The 17008-nt window shown below is 40.3% G+C and overlaps 2 protein-coding genes across 3 annotated transcripts in view; both read right to left on the bottom strand.

Moving 5' to 3' along the window:
* The window catches only part of LOC126397591 (melanoma receptor tyrosine-protein kinase-like), an 88246-nt gene that overhangs the window by 69590 nt on the left and 1648 nt on the right, over positions 1-17008 (bottom strand). The gene's annotated exons all lie outside the window — the stretch shown is intronic.
* Positions 10233-12977, bottom strand: LOC126397615 (uncharacterized). Of its 2 annotated transcripts, none has more exons than XM_050056522.1 (5): positions 12348-12977; positions 11955-12118; positions 11664-11807; positions 11320-11424; positions 10233-11196 (listed from the first exon to the last, which is right to left on the bottom strand). In XM_050056522.1, exons 1-5 carry the CDS (start codon positions 12574-12576, stop codon positions 11053-11055), a joined length of 786 nt encoding a protein of 261 aa, XP_049912479.1. In that variant the 5' UTR covers positions 12577-12977; the 3' UTR covers positions 10233-11052. The 2 variants fall into 2 exon arrangements, with proteins under 2 accessions (XP_049912479.1, XP_049912480.1); XM_050056523.1 differs by having other exon boundaries at positions 11320-11421.

Raw genomic sequence — 17008 nt, 5'->3', positions numbered from 1 at the left:
GCTGTATCAGAGCCAAAGGTGCGAGTTTTGATCGGTTTTTGATGAATAAACGTCTGATGCCGATTACGGTAAACAGTAGGTTGTGTTTACTCGCACACTGTGCGCCTAAATCATTTTCCCGGTTCGCACATATATATATTTTTAGGGGCAAATGCGAGTGAAATGCTCACACTGCAGAGCACTTCTGCGCGTGCCGGACAGAAACTTCACCACGCTGGAAATCCGGCGCTGTGCGGGAGAACTTTAACCCCTGCATATCAACACACTACATTGTTATTAAAATACGTCCACTGACTTTTGGTTTCACACGGGAAATGAACAGGAGGCTCCCGGTTGAAAGTCCAGGGTTTTTTGACGGTGCCTCTGTGAGTCGGCATCTGACGAGATCATTGACAAAGTGGCAGCCAAAATGCTTTGTTTGTTAATTTAAAAAAAAACAGAATGAAAAGAGATAAAAGATTTAATCAGAGGTTCATTAGGCTCTCTGAACCCGACCCTTATCATAAGATCAATTCTGATTCAGTTCCAGAGACTGTGAAGATTGTACTGATCATTTTATTTTTAGTATATGCTTTCTCTGCTTCTTCCTGTCATTATAGTGATGTGAAGTACTTTTGCAATTCACACTTTTGTATTAAAGTTTCTCTAAAAATAATATTTAGAGCCATCACTGCTAAAATGAAAACAGAAAAAAAGAGTTCTGACTGAATGACTCTGAACCATAGAAAAAAAAAAAAAAAAAAAATCAATCCATAAATCTCATGTTTAAAACTATGAAATGGGAATGACTGGACTGAGTGTCTGACCTGCAGTCACCCCGCCTGCAGCTCCACCTCTCAGCTGGACTTCAAATATTCACTCCACAAAATCAATGAGGGCTTTTTGATTGCTGCGCTCTAAATACACTCGATAAAGCCTCAGATTTTAAACTGTAGTTAAGTGCTTTTATTGGTATTTGTGAACGTGACATGACAGAAACTGAAGAGGCTGTCGATTTAAACTGAGCTGACCTGAGGCTGTTAACAGACTGCTGCTGCTGCTGCTGCTGCTGCTGCTGCTGAACCTGGTGTTTGGACTGAGACTCAGACCAAGACATAATGCTGCAGAATGCCATGAACACAGTGGCCTTGTCTCTGTCAGGAATGTGTAGACCAGCCGAGAAACGCTTGTCCTGTTGGACACACACTCGGCTGGTTTGAGCTCTGCTGAGAAACATTCAGTCTCCTTGAACAGAAAGATGACGTCCGTCTTTAAATGTTCTTCTCTGACATAAAGTGAGCCTGTTACCTCTATGCCCACCTCCACCTACCACACGTAACTATGGAGGAAGGTTTTCATTGACCACTGTTGATGAAAACACTGCACAGAAAGTACACCTGGGATCAGATGTATAAATGATGAATGCAAACAAAATCTGTCATACGGACAGCCGTGCAGCTACTCTGATGTTGGAGAACCTTGCTGACAGGTCTAATGAGTGGTGGAGCGAGTACGACTAATCAATGTGCAAACAGGGTGTTTCTACATCAATTAAATTGGAGGGAAATGAGGCTAGTGCATAGTGCCTGGTTCCACAATCACTGAGATTTATTAAGCAAAAAACATTAATCTTCAAAAGACTGTATAGGTACATTTCTGTCTCAGTGCATACACACAGTTTTAGTCTTAGTTTTTTATGCATCAGTCCTCTGGTCTTTCAAGACTTTCATAATGGCATTATGAAAGTCTGTGATTATGATTTAAGGAGGAGTGTGTTGGATTTAGTGGTGTCTAGCAGTGAGGATTGCAGATTGCAACCAGCTGAAACTTCTCCTGGTTAGAATTTCTTCAGTCTTCATTAGTCATTAGTCTCTTCCTCTCCTAAACAAGCAGACCAGCTGATTTAAACCAGTAAAAACACTGAGTAAAGCAGTTTCATGTTACTGATCAGATTTTTTTTTTTTTCAACTCTCATCGCAGAGGGGATAATTACAGAGACCACTGCAAAAACATGAATGGAGTCCCATTGAATTGAATGGAAATTAACTGAATATACTTTATTTCAAACATTTTGGAGAAAAAAAGAAGAAAAAACTAGAGGAAGAGACCTCCATGCATAATTCAGCTTCCAGTAAAAACCTCCTGAACTATGAACACTGAAGGAATTGTAACCAGAAATATCAGCTGGTTGCAATCTGCAAGCCTTGCCACTGGCTGCCACTAAATCTGTCACACTGTTCCTTTAAAGGGTTATCTTAATGCAGAAGACTGAATGAAGCTTTAGGATCATGGTGCAAAATTTTAAATGAACTGCATCATCAATTTATGCCTAAATTCTGTCCAACAAAATCACTGTAAAGCAATTAAAATATTGTTTTTAGTAGTTAATAAAATATGAGTGTGCATTAGTGAAAACCACAAACGTAGCTACCGTGACGTCACCCATTGGTTTGGTGACTCCCACTTTGAAATCTCAATATTAGCATTATGGCTGTCACCGTCTTGGATTTTTTTGAGCCAGAAGTGACAATATTTGGGCAAGAGGGTGGAGTTTTAAAGGAGCGAGGATTGGCTCTGACAGAGAAGCCCAGGACACTATCAGCAGACAGCCTGTCACTCAAAGATGCCCCACCCTTAATTATGCATAACTTTAAGCCTAAATAAAAATTTAAACAGGTCAGTAATGTAAAAATCCACTCCATGAACAGTTTTCATGAATGTTGAAATTAGCTACAGAGACCAAAACTGTTTTGTATCAGGCCGTAACATGTTTATTTCTGCTGTGAAGTTGGACATTTTAACATGGGGGTCTATGGGGACTGACTCACTGTTGGAGTCAGCCTCAGCCTCAGTGGCCACTTAATAAAGGAAACCTGAGATATTTCCTGTCCGTTGTTAGTGTCATAACGTTTAATCAGTTTGGTTGGGCTGTGTCTGTCTGCTTTGTTCTGTTCTGCTCTTTAGTTCACTCACAGAAATAAAAAGATCCTACATGTTTGGCTGAAAGGATGACCCTGAACAAATATTTTCCAAATCAAAAACTAATCACACAATCTGCACTGTGCATGTGTACATATGTGTCTGCACGTGTCGGTTCATGTGTGTGTGTGTGTCCCGCCTGCAGCAGTGTGTGCAGGTTGGAGCGTGACTCTGCTTGCCTCTCACTCTGTTGCTGTTGAAGGAAAATTCCAACAACTGAACAACTTCTGTTTACTTTCTTTGAACACTTTCAGAGTAAATAATGTCCCCAGACAGAGGATACGTCCCTTTTCCTCTGTTACAGTTGGAGCTAAGAGATAAAAACCCAGAGAGGCTCAGCTAAAGTTTCTCCCTGTCAGATCATTCTGACAGAGATTTCTGCTGAGTCAGGTGGATCTTCCTCTCAGACAGCTACTGGCAGACTGTAACTCAACCACCACTGTGACTTTAAGTCTAACATACTTAGCAGCCTGGCATGAAGCTCTGGAACCTGGAGCACAAAAACATAAACATTTCATACACTGTATAGCTCTATAAATTATTATTCATTTACAACAAATGCTTCCAGACCTCTGAATTCTTGTCCACATCTCAGATTTTATTCAGTAATTCAGGTCTCATTTCGTGTTCACTGACCAGCCTTTAAAAAACAAACGACCAATAACAGTTAAGTGGGCGGGGGCTTAAAATTAGGTTTTCATCTTCTTACATAGACAGCTGACTAACAACTGTGGACGAGATGGACTCAGCTGCACAGGTTGTTTCAAGTCAACTTACAGATTTAGTAATTCTTAAATCAAACAATTTTTTGACATCATACAGTAAACCCCCCTTCTAACAACAGCTCTGTGATTATCAAGCTTGTGAAGTCACGGCCCAGACACACAAAACCAGCTTCAGAGAACTAGCGGTGACGAAGGCCCCCTGCTGTGTTGACTGACATCACTGTGTCTCTGCCAAAAAGTCGCACATAAGCACACCGCAAAGACGACACCTGACAGCCAACCAGCACGTACGTTCTGTACCTGCATGAGTGGAAATAACTCTACACACCAGCAGACGGTGGTAGTCTGTAATCATCATTCAGAAAGGGAAGTAAGAGGACCGTCTTGATGCTAGTTAGCCAGTTAGCACATTAACAACACAATCCAATGTTGAAAGAACAGACGATATTTACTATGCACCAGTAAACATTAACACAAATCTTGTGGGCTGAGCTGAACTGCCAATCAGAGTGACTTAATTAACTGACGGGCTTTGCCGTTGACTCAACATGTTGAATTGACAAAAAGAAAAGCCGATGGTGGCCAACCAGCGCCAACAGTGCGGGACACACCGCACCGACTAGGGCAGCAGATGCTCACCAACAGCCCAACATTGACCAACGGCCGACCAATGTGTAAGGACCCTTTAGAGAAAACAAACTTACCTTTAAAGAGTAAGTACACCCAAACCCTTTTTTTACAGCAGTAAACCTAAATTTACAAATTTTCTCACTAAAAAAAAACAAGCACTCCCAACTGATCAAATATGGCAGCTTGGACAGTGGCTCTACCTCTCAAACTATGATGCTGGAGGTACCCCCATAGCATCAGTTCTCAGGGATGCTCAGAGAAAGCATGTCAGTTCATTACATGCATTATTTCTATTCAAAATAAACCTTCACATTCACAGGAAACATAGGTTTCATCACCAAAACTACTTGGTTAGATTTAGAGAAAAGATCATGGTTTGAGTTAAAATAAGTAAGTTTGTTGTGTAACTCAAGAAAGTTAATGACGACATCAGGTGACGTATGTAACTTTATTTTAAAAAATGGGACAGGGGCATGAACATCAATCTCCTGAGTGAAAGTCCTTTGTTTGACCCATCCGTCACCCGGACCTCTTGCCCTACTCACATTCTCTCACTCTTTGTACTGTGTCATTACTGCAGATGGATTTAAACTGGAGTTAGCTGAAAGCCCAGTGCATCTCATACAGACACATTAGGGTGCCTTGTGTGTTGGAATCAGACACTGACAGCCCTTGACCAAGCTGCAGTATTTGACACACTGGGATTGAGAACGGATTGTAAAAACATAAAAAAGTCATTTTGTCAGCAGTTAATCACATATGTGCTTGTAGCTTCTTGCTAAACGCAAAATGCATGAGTACAAGAACAATTAACTGTTCTTAATCAAAACACGATATCAACGAAGAGAAAATACACTCTCAGTATACAGGCTGGTGAAGATGTGGCAGATGATTTTGAAAGATTGATCTACTTTTGTTCAAGTTAATCTGTGTATTAATAACTTTCCATTCAATATTTATCACTTATGAGTGACTTTTGCACTGTAACTTAGTCAGAATCTTGTTAAAATTACAGCTTTGAATAGTGGCTGGAGACCTCTGGTACTAAGCTAATTTTAGCCCAGCTACCTGACATAACTGTCACAGATGTCAGCAGAGAGGCGCCATCACACACAAAAAAGAGATTGATATCTTCTCTGTGGCAGTAAACAAAACATATGAGCAGTGGTTCCAATTTCAAATAAAAAGTGACTTTTTGCTCAAATGCCCGACTTAGCATCTGCTAAACAGGCTAACACATGAGACCAGTTACTGTTATTAAAAAGTTATAATCAACATAACAACGAAAATGTATTTTGTAAAATGAAAATGACAGAGGTCCAAGGATTGAACCCTGTGGAACACCGCTGGACATGGGGGACCAGGAACAAAGAGGTTATTAGTATAATAACAAAAATATTTCTGTTTTTAAAGCATGATTGTCATCAATCAAGTATTAAATGCCAAATGCCAACATGTTCTTTTTTCTTTTTTTCTTAAAATTACCAGATCAGTTTTTGTATTGCTGTGTCAGAAATAAAGGAGTTATCACAGGAAGTGTTTTGAGAGCACAAATTACTTAAATGAGGTAAAGTTTCTTCACCACCATCTCCTGAATTCTGTAATAAAGAGCCATTACACTACACACAATTTAAGGCTCAAGTGTGAATACTGAGAAATGCAGCCGTATGCTGATATTTGCTGCAGATTACATGTGTGGAAACAGCTGACAGAGGTCCAGCTGCAGACCCAGCTCTGTGTGAACTCTGACCTCCAGGGACTGACCCAGGAGTGACAGCAGTTTACTTTGAAAGAGTCAAACACAGGTTAAAGATGTTTTCATTTTCCTGCCTCAAACACAGAGTTCACGTTACAGTACAGAGAGCGAGCAGCCTGTATAATCCTGCTAACTGTTTCTGAGCTCCATTATTGACATTCTTCACATTCCAGCTCTGAAAATCCCCCAGGCTGCATCGCTGCTGCCTGTAAGTAAAGTCAAATCAATTTTATTTATAAAGTCCAGTGTCACTAATTTGGGGGCTTCACAATATGTGAAGCATATCACAGCCTCTGTCCTTAGGCTCTGCAGGTCACTCCTGCAATGACAAAGCTGCAGTTGACAGCCTCTCACTTTCACTGCTGGGAAAGCATCTGCACACAGTTATTCTAATTCATTACTTGCTCAAGGATAATTGGAACTTAAGTTGCCCACAGACTGACAAATGTGACATGCTCAGATAGTCAGAGTACACACACACAGAGTCCCTTCACATATTTGTGATGCATCGCTGATGGAAATCACATTTACACATGCTACGTGATATCTGTGTGAAGCTTACATAATTTATGTTTATGTAATAAATAATAAAAGTCAAAAGGAACAAAAAAAAGTTATGTTTCTGTTTTTACTTTTCGCTTACATATCTGTAACTTGTTTTTTCAGGCAGGTGTATGTTTATGTGAGTGCTGGATTAGCATTAGTGTGCACGCTGTTCTGGTGTGAAGAGGACAGTCAAAACTTAGCAAACATTTTCACGTTGAGAAAAATTTCTGATGCTTCCAACTGTATGAGAGGCCAAGAAAACTAAAACTACGAAAACTGCTATGAAGAGAATCAAAAGGTTTCAAAGCGACCACATAGAGATACAAAATGACCACAAAGAGAAGCAGAATGAGAACAAAGAGATGAACATCTACAAATATGCATGAAAAGACTAAAAAAAAAAACAATTGCAAAGAGACTGTCCAATAAAGGCAAAATGCCCTAAAAAATATCTTTAAAAAAAAAAAAAGAGATGCAAAACAACTACAAATAAATGCAAAACAACCTTAAAGAGACACAAAACTACTACAAATAGATGCAAAACAAGCGTAAAGAGGCACAAAACGACCATAAAAACCCAAAAATGTTTAGTGTCTTTTTAAGTGTTTGGGTTGGAGGCTCTTACATGTCCATGCCATCCATGCAGCCTGGTGAGCACAGTTTGTCCTGAATCTGGCTGATTGTTGTCGTAGTTTTCAGTCAATACAGCTCAACCCAGTATGCTAACAGTGTTGTCATGGTTACCTCGAGGCTCCAACGTCTTCTTTATTGTTAGTGTTTCGCTTAGCTGCTTCCAAAGAAACACACACACACACAAGTACATACACAAAAACAAGCACACACACCGCCAAGGTCTCTCCCAAAAGTCAGAGTCAATGGGAACAAGGTTGACACACACACACACACACACACACACACACAAACACACACATTTCTGTTGGCAGACTGAAGGTCAAATCACTCAGTTCAAACATTTCTCTGCAGTCACAACAATCAGTGTTCCATCATTTAGTGCAGCTGAAGCTCTCAGGTTTAAAACGTTTCAACATCCACGACACACAACAAACCAACCGATGGTTGCTCAGTTAACACACACACACACACGCACACACTATTCTCATTTTTATATCGATGATTGCTCACTGCAGAAACAAGCTGAGAGACCTGATTAATGTGCAAATTATAATCCCAAAGTCTGTTGACCAATTAGAAGAGGCCTCCGCTAGCTTCCCAGCTAGCCCCGGCTCTCCGTTTGGATCCAACCGAAGCACCAAGCCCCGGTTTGTTATTCAGGTTAAAGTGGGAAGAGAGTGAAGTGGAGCCTGTGGAGGAAACACCGGGACCGTCTGGATGTAATAGTCCGCGGAGGTGCTGCGGTGCTCGGCTGCACAGATAGGAAGCCCCTCGGCTGACAGGATGTACCACTCTCTCACTCCGCCACTTTGTTTATCTCAGGCATTCCTCGGACTTTCGGTTTCGCTTTTTGCGTTATTTCCTCTCATGCAGGCGCAGAACGTACGTGCTACTTGGCCGTCGGATGTAGTCTTTGTAGTGTGTTCAAATGCAACTGACACAGGGCGACGTGAGGCGACGTAGACGACACAACATTTGGCTTTCGTCGCCGCTAGTTCTTTGATGTCGGTTTGGCGTGTCAGCACTTTAAGCAGAGTGACCGTCCGCTACTGACCAATCAACGAACTGCAGTGTTAACAGCTCCATCTTTTAGTATCAGATCTGTGTACTAGGCACCCCAACAGAAGGGGCACCAAAAATGGTAACAGTGAGGAACGGTTCCATTGGTACCATCCACAACTTTTCACAGTGGAAACGGAAAAAAGCGTACCAAACTGAGCTGGACCGTAACGTTTTGTGCCGCTTGGTGGAAAGAGGGCTTTAAAGACCCTGAAACCATTTTAAGAATGTCTACTAGTTTATAACATCTGTCTGAAGCTCCTACAAGGAACTTCACATCATGCTCAAGGCCAATTTTACCCTCCTTGGTGACCCTTTGCGACATATTCAAGTATTCTTTACAACCTGTTGAACCGTAAGGAACAATGGGCCCTCCACAAGGACCACTGGAACCTTGTCAAGGAATTCTTCAACCTCCTCAAGGACACCTAGAACTTTTCCATGGAACTTTGCAGCCTTTCCTGAAACTTCCTCAAGGACCTTTGGAACCAAACCAAAGATACATACAACGTTTTTGAGAATCCCTATGACCTTTACAACGTTCTTTAAGACCCTGAAACCTCTTCAAGAACATTTACAAATAAACCTGAAAAATTAAACCTCTTTAAGAACTAGACAAATGAACCTCAAAATTAAACCTCTTTAAGAATGTCTACAAATTAATTACATCCATCTGGAACCCTCATAAAGAACTCCATGATGAGTTCAAGCACCTTTTAAACCTCCTCATTGACCTCTGCAACGAACTCAAAGACCTTTTACAACCTCCTGATCCTTAAGGAATACTAAACCCTTTTAAAGGACCCCTGGAACCTTGTCAAGGAATACTACAATATCCTCAAGGACACCTAGAACCACTTCATGGACCTCTGCAGCTTTCTTGAGGATCCCTGAAACCTCTTTACTGTTACTGACAGCCTGAATGTCCCACTGAACCCTGTTCAAACTTTCAAACTATATGGAAAAAAAGGAGCAAATAGTCAAATATTTGTATCGAACAGCCACATCTAATTCAACTGACATAATTCTAATTCGGATAAAGGACCTCTACAACTTCATGACATCTGTGTGGAACCTCCACAAGGTACTCCTAAAGGTGGTCAGGAATAATCAGAACCTCTTCAAATATGTCTGGAAAGTCTTCACAGATCTCTGGTACCAACTCAAGGACCAACTGAACCACCTCAAGGAACCCTGGAATCTCTTTTAGGACCTCTGAGATGGACTCTACAGTCTCCCACTATATGTCTGCAACCTCCACAAGTTCGTTTGCAACCTGCTTGCAGGTTGTAACCACCTCCTCAAGGATCTCGTCAGTGAACTCTACACTCAATATTCAGACTCTGAATCCTGGTGTCTGATTGGCTAGCGGATTGGTGTGGGACGTGAACCCTCAACTCTAACATGAGACTGAAACATCTGTGTGGATGTAGTGAACACATAACAACACAACAAGAGTCTATTCAAAACAAGGACAGACACACAAACACACACTGAGAGTCACAAAAATCCTTCATAATCAAATTATTGCCAAGACAAAGAGAGAGTGCAGTCAGCTGTTTTCACGTTTAAGTGAAACACACACAGACACACACAGACACACACACACAGACACACACACACACAGACAGACACACACACACACACACACACACACACACACAGATAACAGTCTGAACAGCTGAGCTCAGCATTTTCTACCATCATTGCTTGTTTATTCTTTCATTCTTTCAGGAGACAAAACTCTTATTTCAGCCGAACAGCCTGATAAAACAAACAAACAAAATATGCTCAATACTCATCAGTCTGACCTACTGTGATGCTTTGCAAACTTGTTTTTGTTTCTACTGTCAATTCAGATGGAAAAAGGAAAGAAGACTATCTGTTATCTCAGTTCAGATCTTTCAGAAACATGTTCCAAATGACGCAAAATGTGTCTTTTTAATCAAAAATGCCAACAAAACTCTTTCTGGTTCCAGGTTCTTCAAAGTTAATCGTCCTTGATATTTGATTTTATATCTTTGGTGTTAGGACTGTTAGTTGGAAAAAGTGAGTAATGACATGCACTTTTTCACTGCTTTAAAATGATTAGTTAGAAATAACTTAATTAATTGATAATGAAAATAATCATTAGTTACAAACTTAGCTTACATTCAATGTACAAAAGTTACAAAAAATTAATGTGATCATATACAAATGTGAGCTTATGGGTACTCGCAGCAGGTTCATTAGGCATTACAACCATGCAGAGGCAGCCATGAAGCAGTATAAGCTGTTCTTTGGGCCCCCTGGGAAACACCTTTTATGAGACAATAAAACATATACTGAATGTCCTGAACAAAAAGACAACATTTTGTGCCATATTTGCCAACAAATACTGACAACACACTGAGGATATTTGCAGTGGCAGGGTTCCTACAAGTTTCAACAAGTCAAATTTAAGACTTTTTTGGATCTTTTTTAGACCTCGTTGAGTAGAATTTTAGACCTACTCGCGACACCATATGATAGCTTTTTGTCATCCTCAAAGTGATGAAATTAGGGATTTCACTGCCATACAGAAAAAAGTCTGAAGGATAATAAATATAAAATAACTAAGTCTCAAAATTACTCAAAAGTAAATTTATTAAAGTAGAAAACAGTCATTTCATATGAACACAGTCACAAAAGCTCAGTTCAGATCAAAGCCAGAGCAATCAAACCTGGTTGATAAGAAAACTGAACTAGTCCCGAACAACAAAAAAGTCACTTAATCTTTCTGAGCTCTGCAGCCTTTCTCTTCTGAGCCTGCGCTTCTAACTCCTTCTTCCTTCGCTCCTCTGTAAGGTAGTCACGGTACCTGGTCCGAGCTCCTTCCACAGACTTCAGGAGCTCCTTAGTGAGTGGCACCTGTCAGGGAAATTCATGTAATCCTATTATAAAACATTGCATTGCTTTTAAAACTAATAGATCACTTAAAACTCTCTACCGGTTTTCTTTAATAAATGAAGAAACTTGATGAAATTAACACACCTTAGTAACAACAGTGTCCTCCATTATGTTGGTTGTCTCCACCTCTTTGTTCACCGAAAAGCCTCTCTCGACAGACGCTTGACCGTGGGACAAGATGAGCAGCTTCTGGCAAAAAGCCCAGAGGTCAGGGTAGGGCTTGCTGAGGACATCACACAAGAACTTTTGCTGCCAGCATCCTGACCTTAACTTTTAACATCTTTTAAACCTATTTAAACCTAATACGCCATTCTTTAACCTAAAAACACTGTTTACATCATTGCAATCAACACAAACATCACATCAGTTTTAAAAGGTATACACACAAATGCTGCATCAAGTCTAAGTAGGTTAAATTATCCCACTACCTTGAGGATCGACTCAGCACCAAGGCCAATGTCAACATCCCGCAGACAGACCCAGTTCTTCCTTTCTGTGACATCCAGTCGGGTCAGCTGGACTGTTGTGGCGTGTTGGAGGAGCTCCCTCTTGATAAAGCGCCTCAGAAAACACTGTTAACAGGCACACTAAAAAGGGAACAGATGTCCTGGCAAAATGTAAAACTGACAGTTCAGAACAGGGAAAAGGAGAATGTAAGCATTCACTGACTCTACGGAAACTAGAAATGGCATTACAGTGATCCCCGTATGAATCTTTACCTTCAGCAACTCCACCAAGTCCCTTCCTAAGAAGGGCATCACTGGCTCGTCCGTCTGGTATCTCTTCAAGAACGGAGTGAACATCCTGGCAATGGCCATGTAGAAGTGGAGCTTGGCCAGGATGAGAGGACACTTTATAGCTGCCGCTATGGTGTCATATGATCCTGTATAAAATAGAGAAGAAAAATATAAAATGTATTTCATATAATTGGTAGAACTGCATGCACACTGACATTAAGGTTACCACATTACAGTAACTCTCAGTTGCTTTCCCCCTCAAGTTTCAAAGTTCGCAACTATCAGTTAATTCAGCTAAACAATGTGTCAGTAGAGAGGAAGAAGTCATCAGTGTTCTCCAGTCGTATATTTGTATAACTTATTCAGAGTGCTCACCTGTTCCAGGGTTGGGGACTTTCTTAGTTCTCACTGCCTCCATGTAGATGAGGAGTGACGGCCAGACCGCCAGAGCTCTCTCCACCACAGGCAGGTTCTCCACCCAGCGGTGGGCACAGAAGGACAACGGGAACACACTTGACTTGGTGACCTGCATGTAGTCCTCCCTCCTCGCTGGCACATTGTTAACTATGTGTGCATTGCCTTCAAAAGAAAAAGGCATGTTCATTTGTCACATGCACATGGTAAACATTGTACAGTGAAATGTTTTTGATGGCTTCCATGACAATGTGCAACAAGACTGAAAAATAGAAATTAAAATAAAAACAAAAATTAAAAATGAAATTAAAATTAGAATAAAGTTTCAGTAAGTAAGTAAGTAAGTTCAGTAAGTTTCAGTTAACACAACAGCAATGTACAGAGTTGTACAGTGGGTTGTCAGTGGGGGGAACCATGTGCACAGATAAAATTTACAATACGGTTGTACTAAACACCCTTTTCTGATGATGTCATACTGGCAGCAAACTGCTCCACTGCTTCCAGGTGGAACTGATAACATTAATTGTGGCCCTATCACTGGAATGGCTGTGTCACACTAAATGGAAGAGGTGCATTCATTAATTTGATCAATTACATCTCTGTTTCCAGGCAGCTGGTACATTGTTTGTAAACAGTGAAAGGGGTCNAGAATTTCCAATTTACACTGGGACCGTCCATCGACACAGAGACCAGGCTCCTTAGATGGAGCTGGTTAATACACTCCTGAAACACAAAAATTAATGTTAGGCAATATCCATGTTGTTCATAGCCGAGTTCAGCATTACAAATGAAAACAACAAGGGTTGCAGGATGAACAAATGTGTAGTCTAATACTCAACTGCAGCTACAGGAAGGGTGACTGAGAATATTCAAATGGCTGTGATAACTGCAATATTGGCTACGTACCAACACGCATTTCAAATGTACTCAAACACTCATTCCTATGAAGCTGAAAATGAATATACATGTTGCTAGTATGTTCACAGATGAGACAAGTAGGCTAAGTTAACGTTAGCCTACAATAGGCCCACTGATATAAAGTTAGCTGGGACACTACAGCTAGTGGCATTCTAGAAAAATGTTTAGCTACCAAATGGAACAGATAAATAATTGATTTGCGTTAGCTACTTACTTTGACACTCACCAGCAAGTCCTGCGCGGTTGCATGTCCCATGAACTGGGACCCCAGGTACCTCGACTGGACTTCCCCCTCATCCCAGAAACCAACATGTATGTCCAGGTGCTTGGTCTTGGTCGCCTGGTTCAAACTTTCATCAAACATAACAACGAACAGTCCGTTGTTGACTTTCGCGACGAGATCCCTCTTGATGTATTCTGCCAAACCGAACTTTGTGATATAAGCCGTCTTATCACCATCACATGCAAATGTTTTCGCAATGTCGGAATTGGGGAACATGCGGGCAAAAAGCTTGCCTATGCCTTCGTTGCTGTTATAGTACTGGTGTTTAACTATGGTTTCCAGCATCCACAGCACTTCTGCCACCAGTGTTGGCGTGGATCCCAGCACAAGGTCGATTTTTCCTTGAGTAGCGAGAGGCCGAGTAGAGGTACCGGGAGGCTGCAGGCACTGGGTCCCCCGAAGGAGGAAGCATGGAGGAGAGTTGTCTGGTGTGTTGCAGACCTCTTATTTGGGTCTCATGTTTCGAAGACTTCACATGCGATTCCAGAGCCTTTACCCCTAATGTTCCGAGTTGAATATTTGTTTTGCACAAAGTGCAACGGGCTTCTTGCAGATTCCCATCCGCTGCTTTTAACCAGGACTTAAACACACTTTTATCTAACCACAGATTGTGGTTGCAATTGTTTCAAATACTTAGAGTTGATATGTATCAATAAATTTATATTTTTTGCAACACTAGAATTTACTGTGTCACTACAAAGCATTATATTTACAAGTCCCTCATAAGAAATAATGAAAATGTACTTTAACCCTCGTATATGAAAGGTCACTGTAATAATAATCAATTAAAGAAAAAACTAAGACTAAAGTCGTGCTCCAAATGAACTGCTGATTAAACTGGTCTCCTTTTGTCTTTCTCATCTCATCACTGTATCAGACTTACACAACATTATTAGATACTTGTAATAAATGTTTGCTCCTCTCCATATGACTGCCACGTTTTAGGTCGTGTCACATCTTTTCTACATTCGCACATCTTACACATGAAGACAGGTGAGGTTCAACCCTTTACAATGAGACTACAACACTAAAATATGCATCAGACTTTAACCAGATCGATCAAAACGTTCTGAGAAGAACCGTTAAGGGGGTTATGGAGTAATAGACAAATACAGTATTTACTGCCTTGAGTGGCAGCACGTTTCAAAAGAGGGGCCCCAAACCAAATTCTGCTCAGGGCCCCAAAAAGTCTAGGGCCAGCCCTGCAATATGTATTTTAAACACATTGGGGAGTTACAGGGTGTTAAGGGTGAGTACTGTGAGATATCAGTAATGATATGATCTGTGTGATCCTCCCTCAGGTTATCACTCCCATAGGGACACTTTGTTTATTGGGTGTGTGAACTAAACTCTGAGTGATCCTCATCTTTTCATTGTGCCTGTGAACACATCAAGACAACGACTGAGGGATGAAAATTAAAAACGTGTGAGAACTGAAAAGCTTGTGAATTTAACTGATGCTGTGATTAGCACGAAGGGTTTGATTAAAACAATAATAATAAACATAATAAACAGAAATATTTCTCAAGAACAATTTCGGGGGCGGGGGGACAAAGTTGCAATCAAATTTACTGTTGTTGTAAACACATATAAATGGAACCAGCATGGTCAAATGTAATTAAAGGCAAAAATGCCCAAAAAATATCTTTAAGAATTTTTTCTTTTTTATAAATTCATATATATATATACATATATATATATATATATATATATATATATATATGGGTGTCGTTTTGCTTATTATAATGACTGAAAATCATGATGAAGATAGTTTCAGTTTGAATTTATCTTGATATCATATATTTATGTGGTCATTCAATAAGTGTCACTCATTTTATCTCTGCTACAATGCCATGCTGGCTATTTACAGTAGTAGGAGCGAGGCAACACCTGTTAACTAAATTAAAGCTAATATATGCCTAATTGGATTTAATTTTCCCAAAGAAGCAGATTTATTTGTTTTGCTTTCAGTGTAAAAAAAACACGCTCACATTACTATGAAGGCTGCCAGAGAATTTTTGTTTTTTTAAATTGTTTTTTGAATTTGTGTTTGCTGTAATTATATCATTTTTTTTACCAAGTCTTCATTTATTTAAAAGATTATAAACAAAATCACACCATGACAACAACTTTAAATGCAGGAAAAATATACTTGGAACTTAATTGTTTAAGGTACGTTGATTTTAAATATAGAAATATTTCAGTTACCATCTACAAAAGATTAGAAAAAACTGGTATCAGAATTAAGTATTCTCTTTCGTAAACACACTTCTGTAAATTGTAACAATCCAAACTGCACTTATATTGGTCCAAAATTATTTGAGTTTGACTGATTTTTAGCGGCAGGGCTGTTTGTATGACTGCTGCATTCAGACAGAAGACTCAACCGCAAGGTAATGAAGTGAACGAAACGCTGTCTGGTTGTATCTGGTAACGTGTTTTATCCTGTTGAAAAGAAGAAGTAAATAAAAGTGTTGGTCAGTCTCTTGTTTTAAATGAACTTTTGCAAAGTAGTTACTAACTGGAGCTCAGTGACCTCTACTCTGACACACTTTCACTGATCCACAGTCAGTCTTGCCGAGTGCTGCTGTGTGCCAGTGTATGCGGACACGGACCAAACCATTGTGAGGCAGATGAGGGGGGAGGACGCAATCTTTTTAAAGTTAAAATTCATCGGGTTGCATATATAATGGGCACAAGTGCTTTCAGTTTTTATTATTATGTAGTTTAAAATTATAGAGTTTCCTCAAATGATATACTGGGGGGGGCAGTTAACTATTTTTCCAAAGAAGGGTTTCCAGCTATGTTTAAAGCTGCTTCAAAGTCCCTTCTTTACACCGTATTTTCATTTTTAACACAGAACCAAACATCTGCGGCATAATGTCGCCCCAGTTTGTCATTTTACACAGCATTTCCAGCATCATGAAAGCAAGAGGCATGACATGTAACAGGACAGCGTCGGCCTCTAGTGTGACATAACAGACATATCAACAGCGCTTTATAAACGTTAACATGACAACAACAATCATTTACCATCTCTGTTATATGGCGGCTGATCTCGTCCTCTGTTCAGAGGGTAAGGAGCTCCTCCAGCATTTTCTTGTCAACATGATCTTGACTTACTTCTCTGTGCTCTGTGCTGCTCTTTAACCTGACCTGAACGTTTTTTGTTGTTGTTTTTCAGTTTCAGTTATATATTGGGAGGACATTTTGGGCACTGGGGGGGGGACGTGTCCCCCTCAATGTATATGGTGACTATGGCCCTGTCATGCATGCATAATTAGGCTACTGTTGTCTGGGTGCGCAAAGGTGAAGTGCGCTTGTTTTGTCATACAAAGTTTGATGGAGTGTCAACTGGACAATATGGAGATATTTGCATCTTGAAAGCCGGACTACAAATGTGGATAGACAGGGAGAAACA

The sequence above is a fragment of the Epinephelus moara genome, chromosome 11 (genome assembly GCF_006386435.1).
Source record: "Epinephelus moara isolate mb chromosome 11, YSFRI_EMoa_1.0, whole genome shotgun sequence".
Lineage (NCBI taxonomy): Eukaryota > Metazoa > Chordata > Actinopteri > Perciformes > Serranidae > Epinephelus > Epinephelus moara.
Note: the sequence above shows the minus strand (reverse complement) of the source record. Positions and strands in the feature narration are given on the sequence as shown.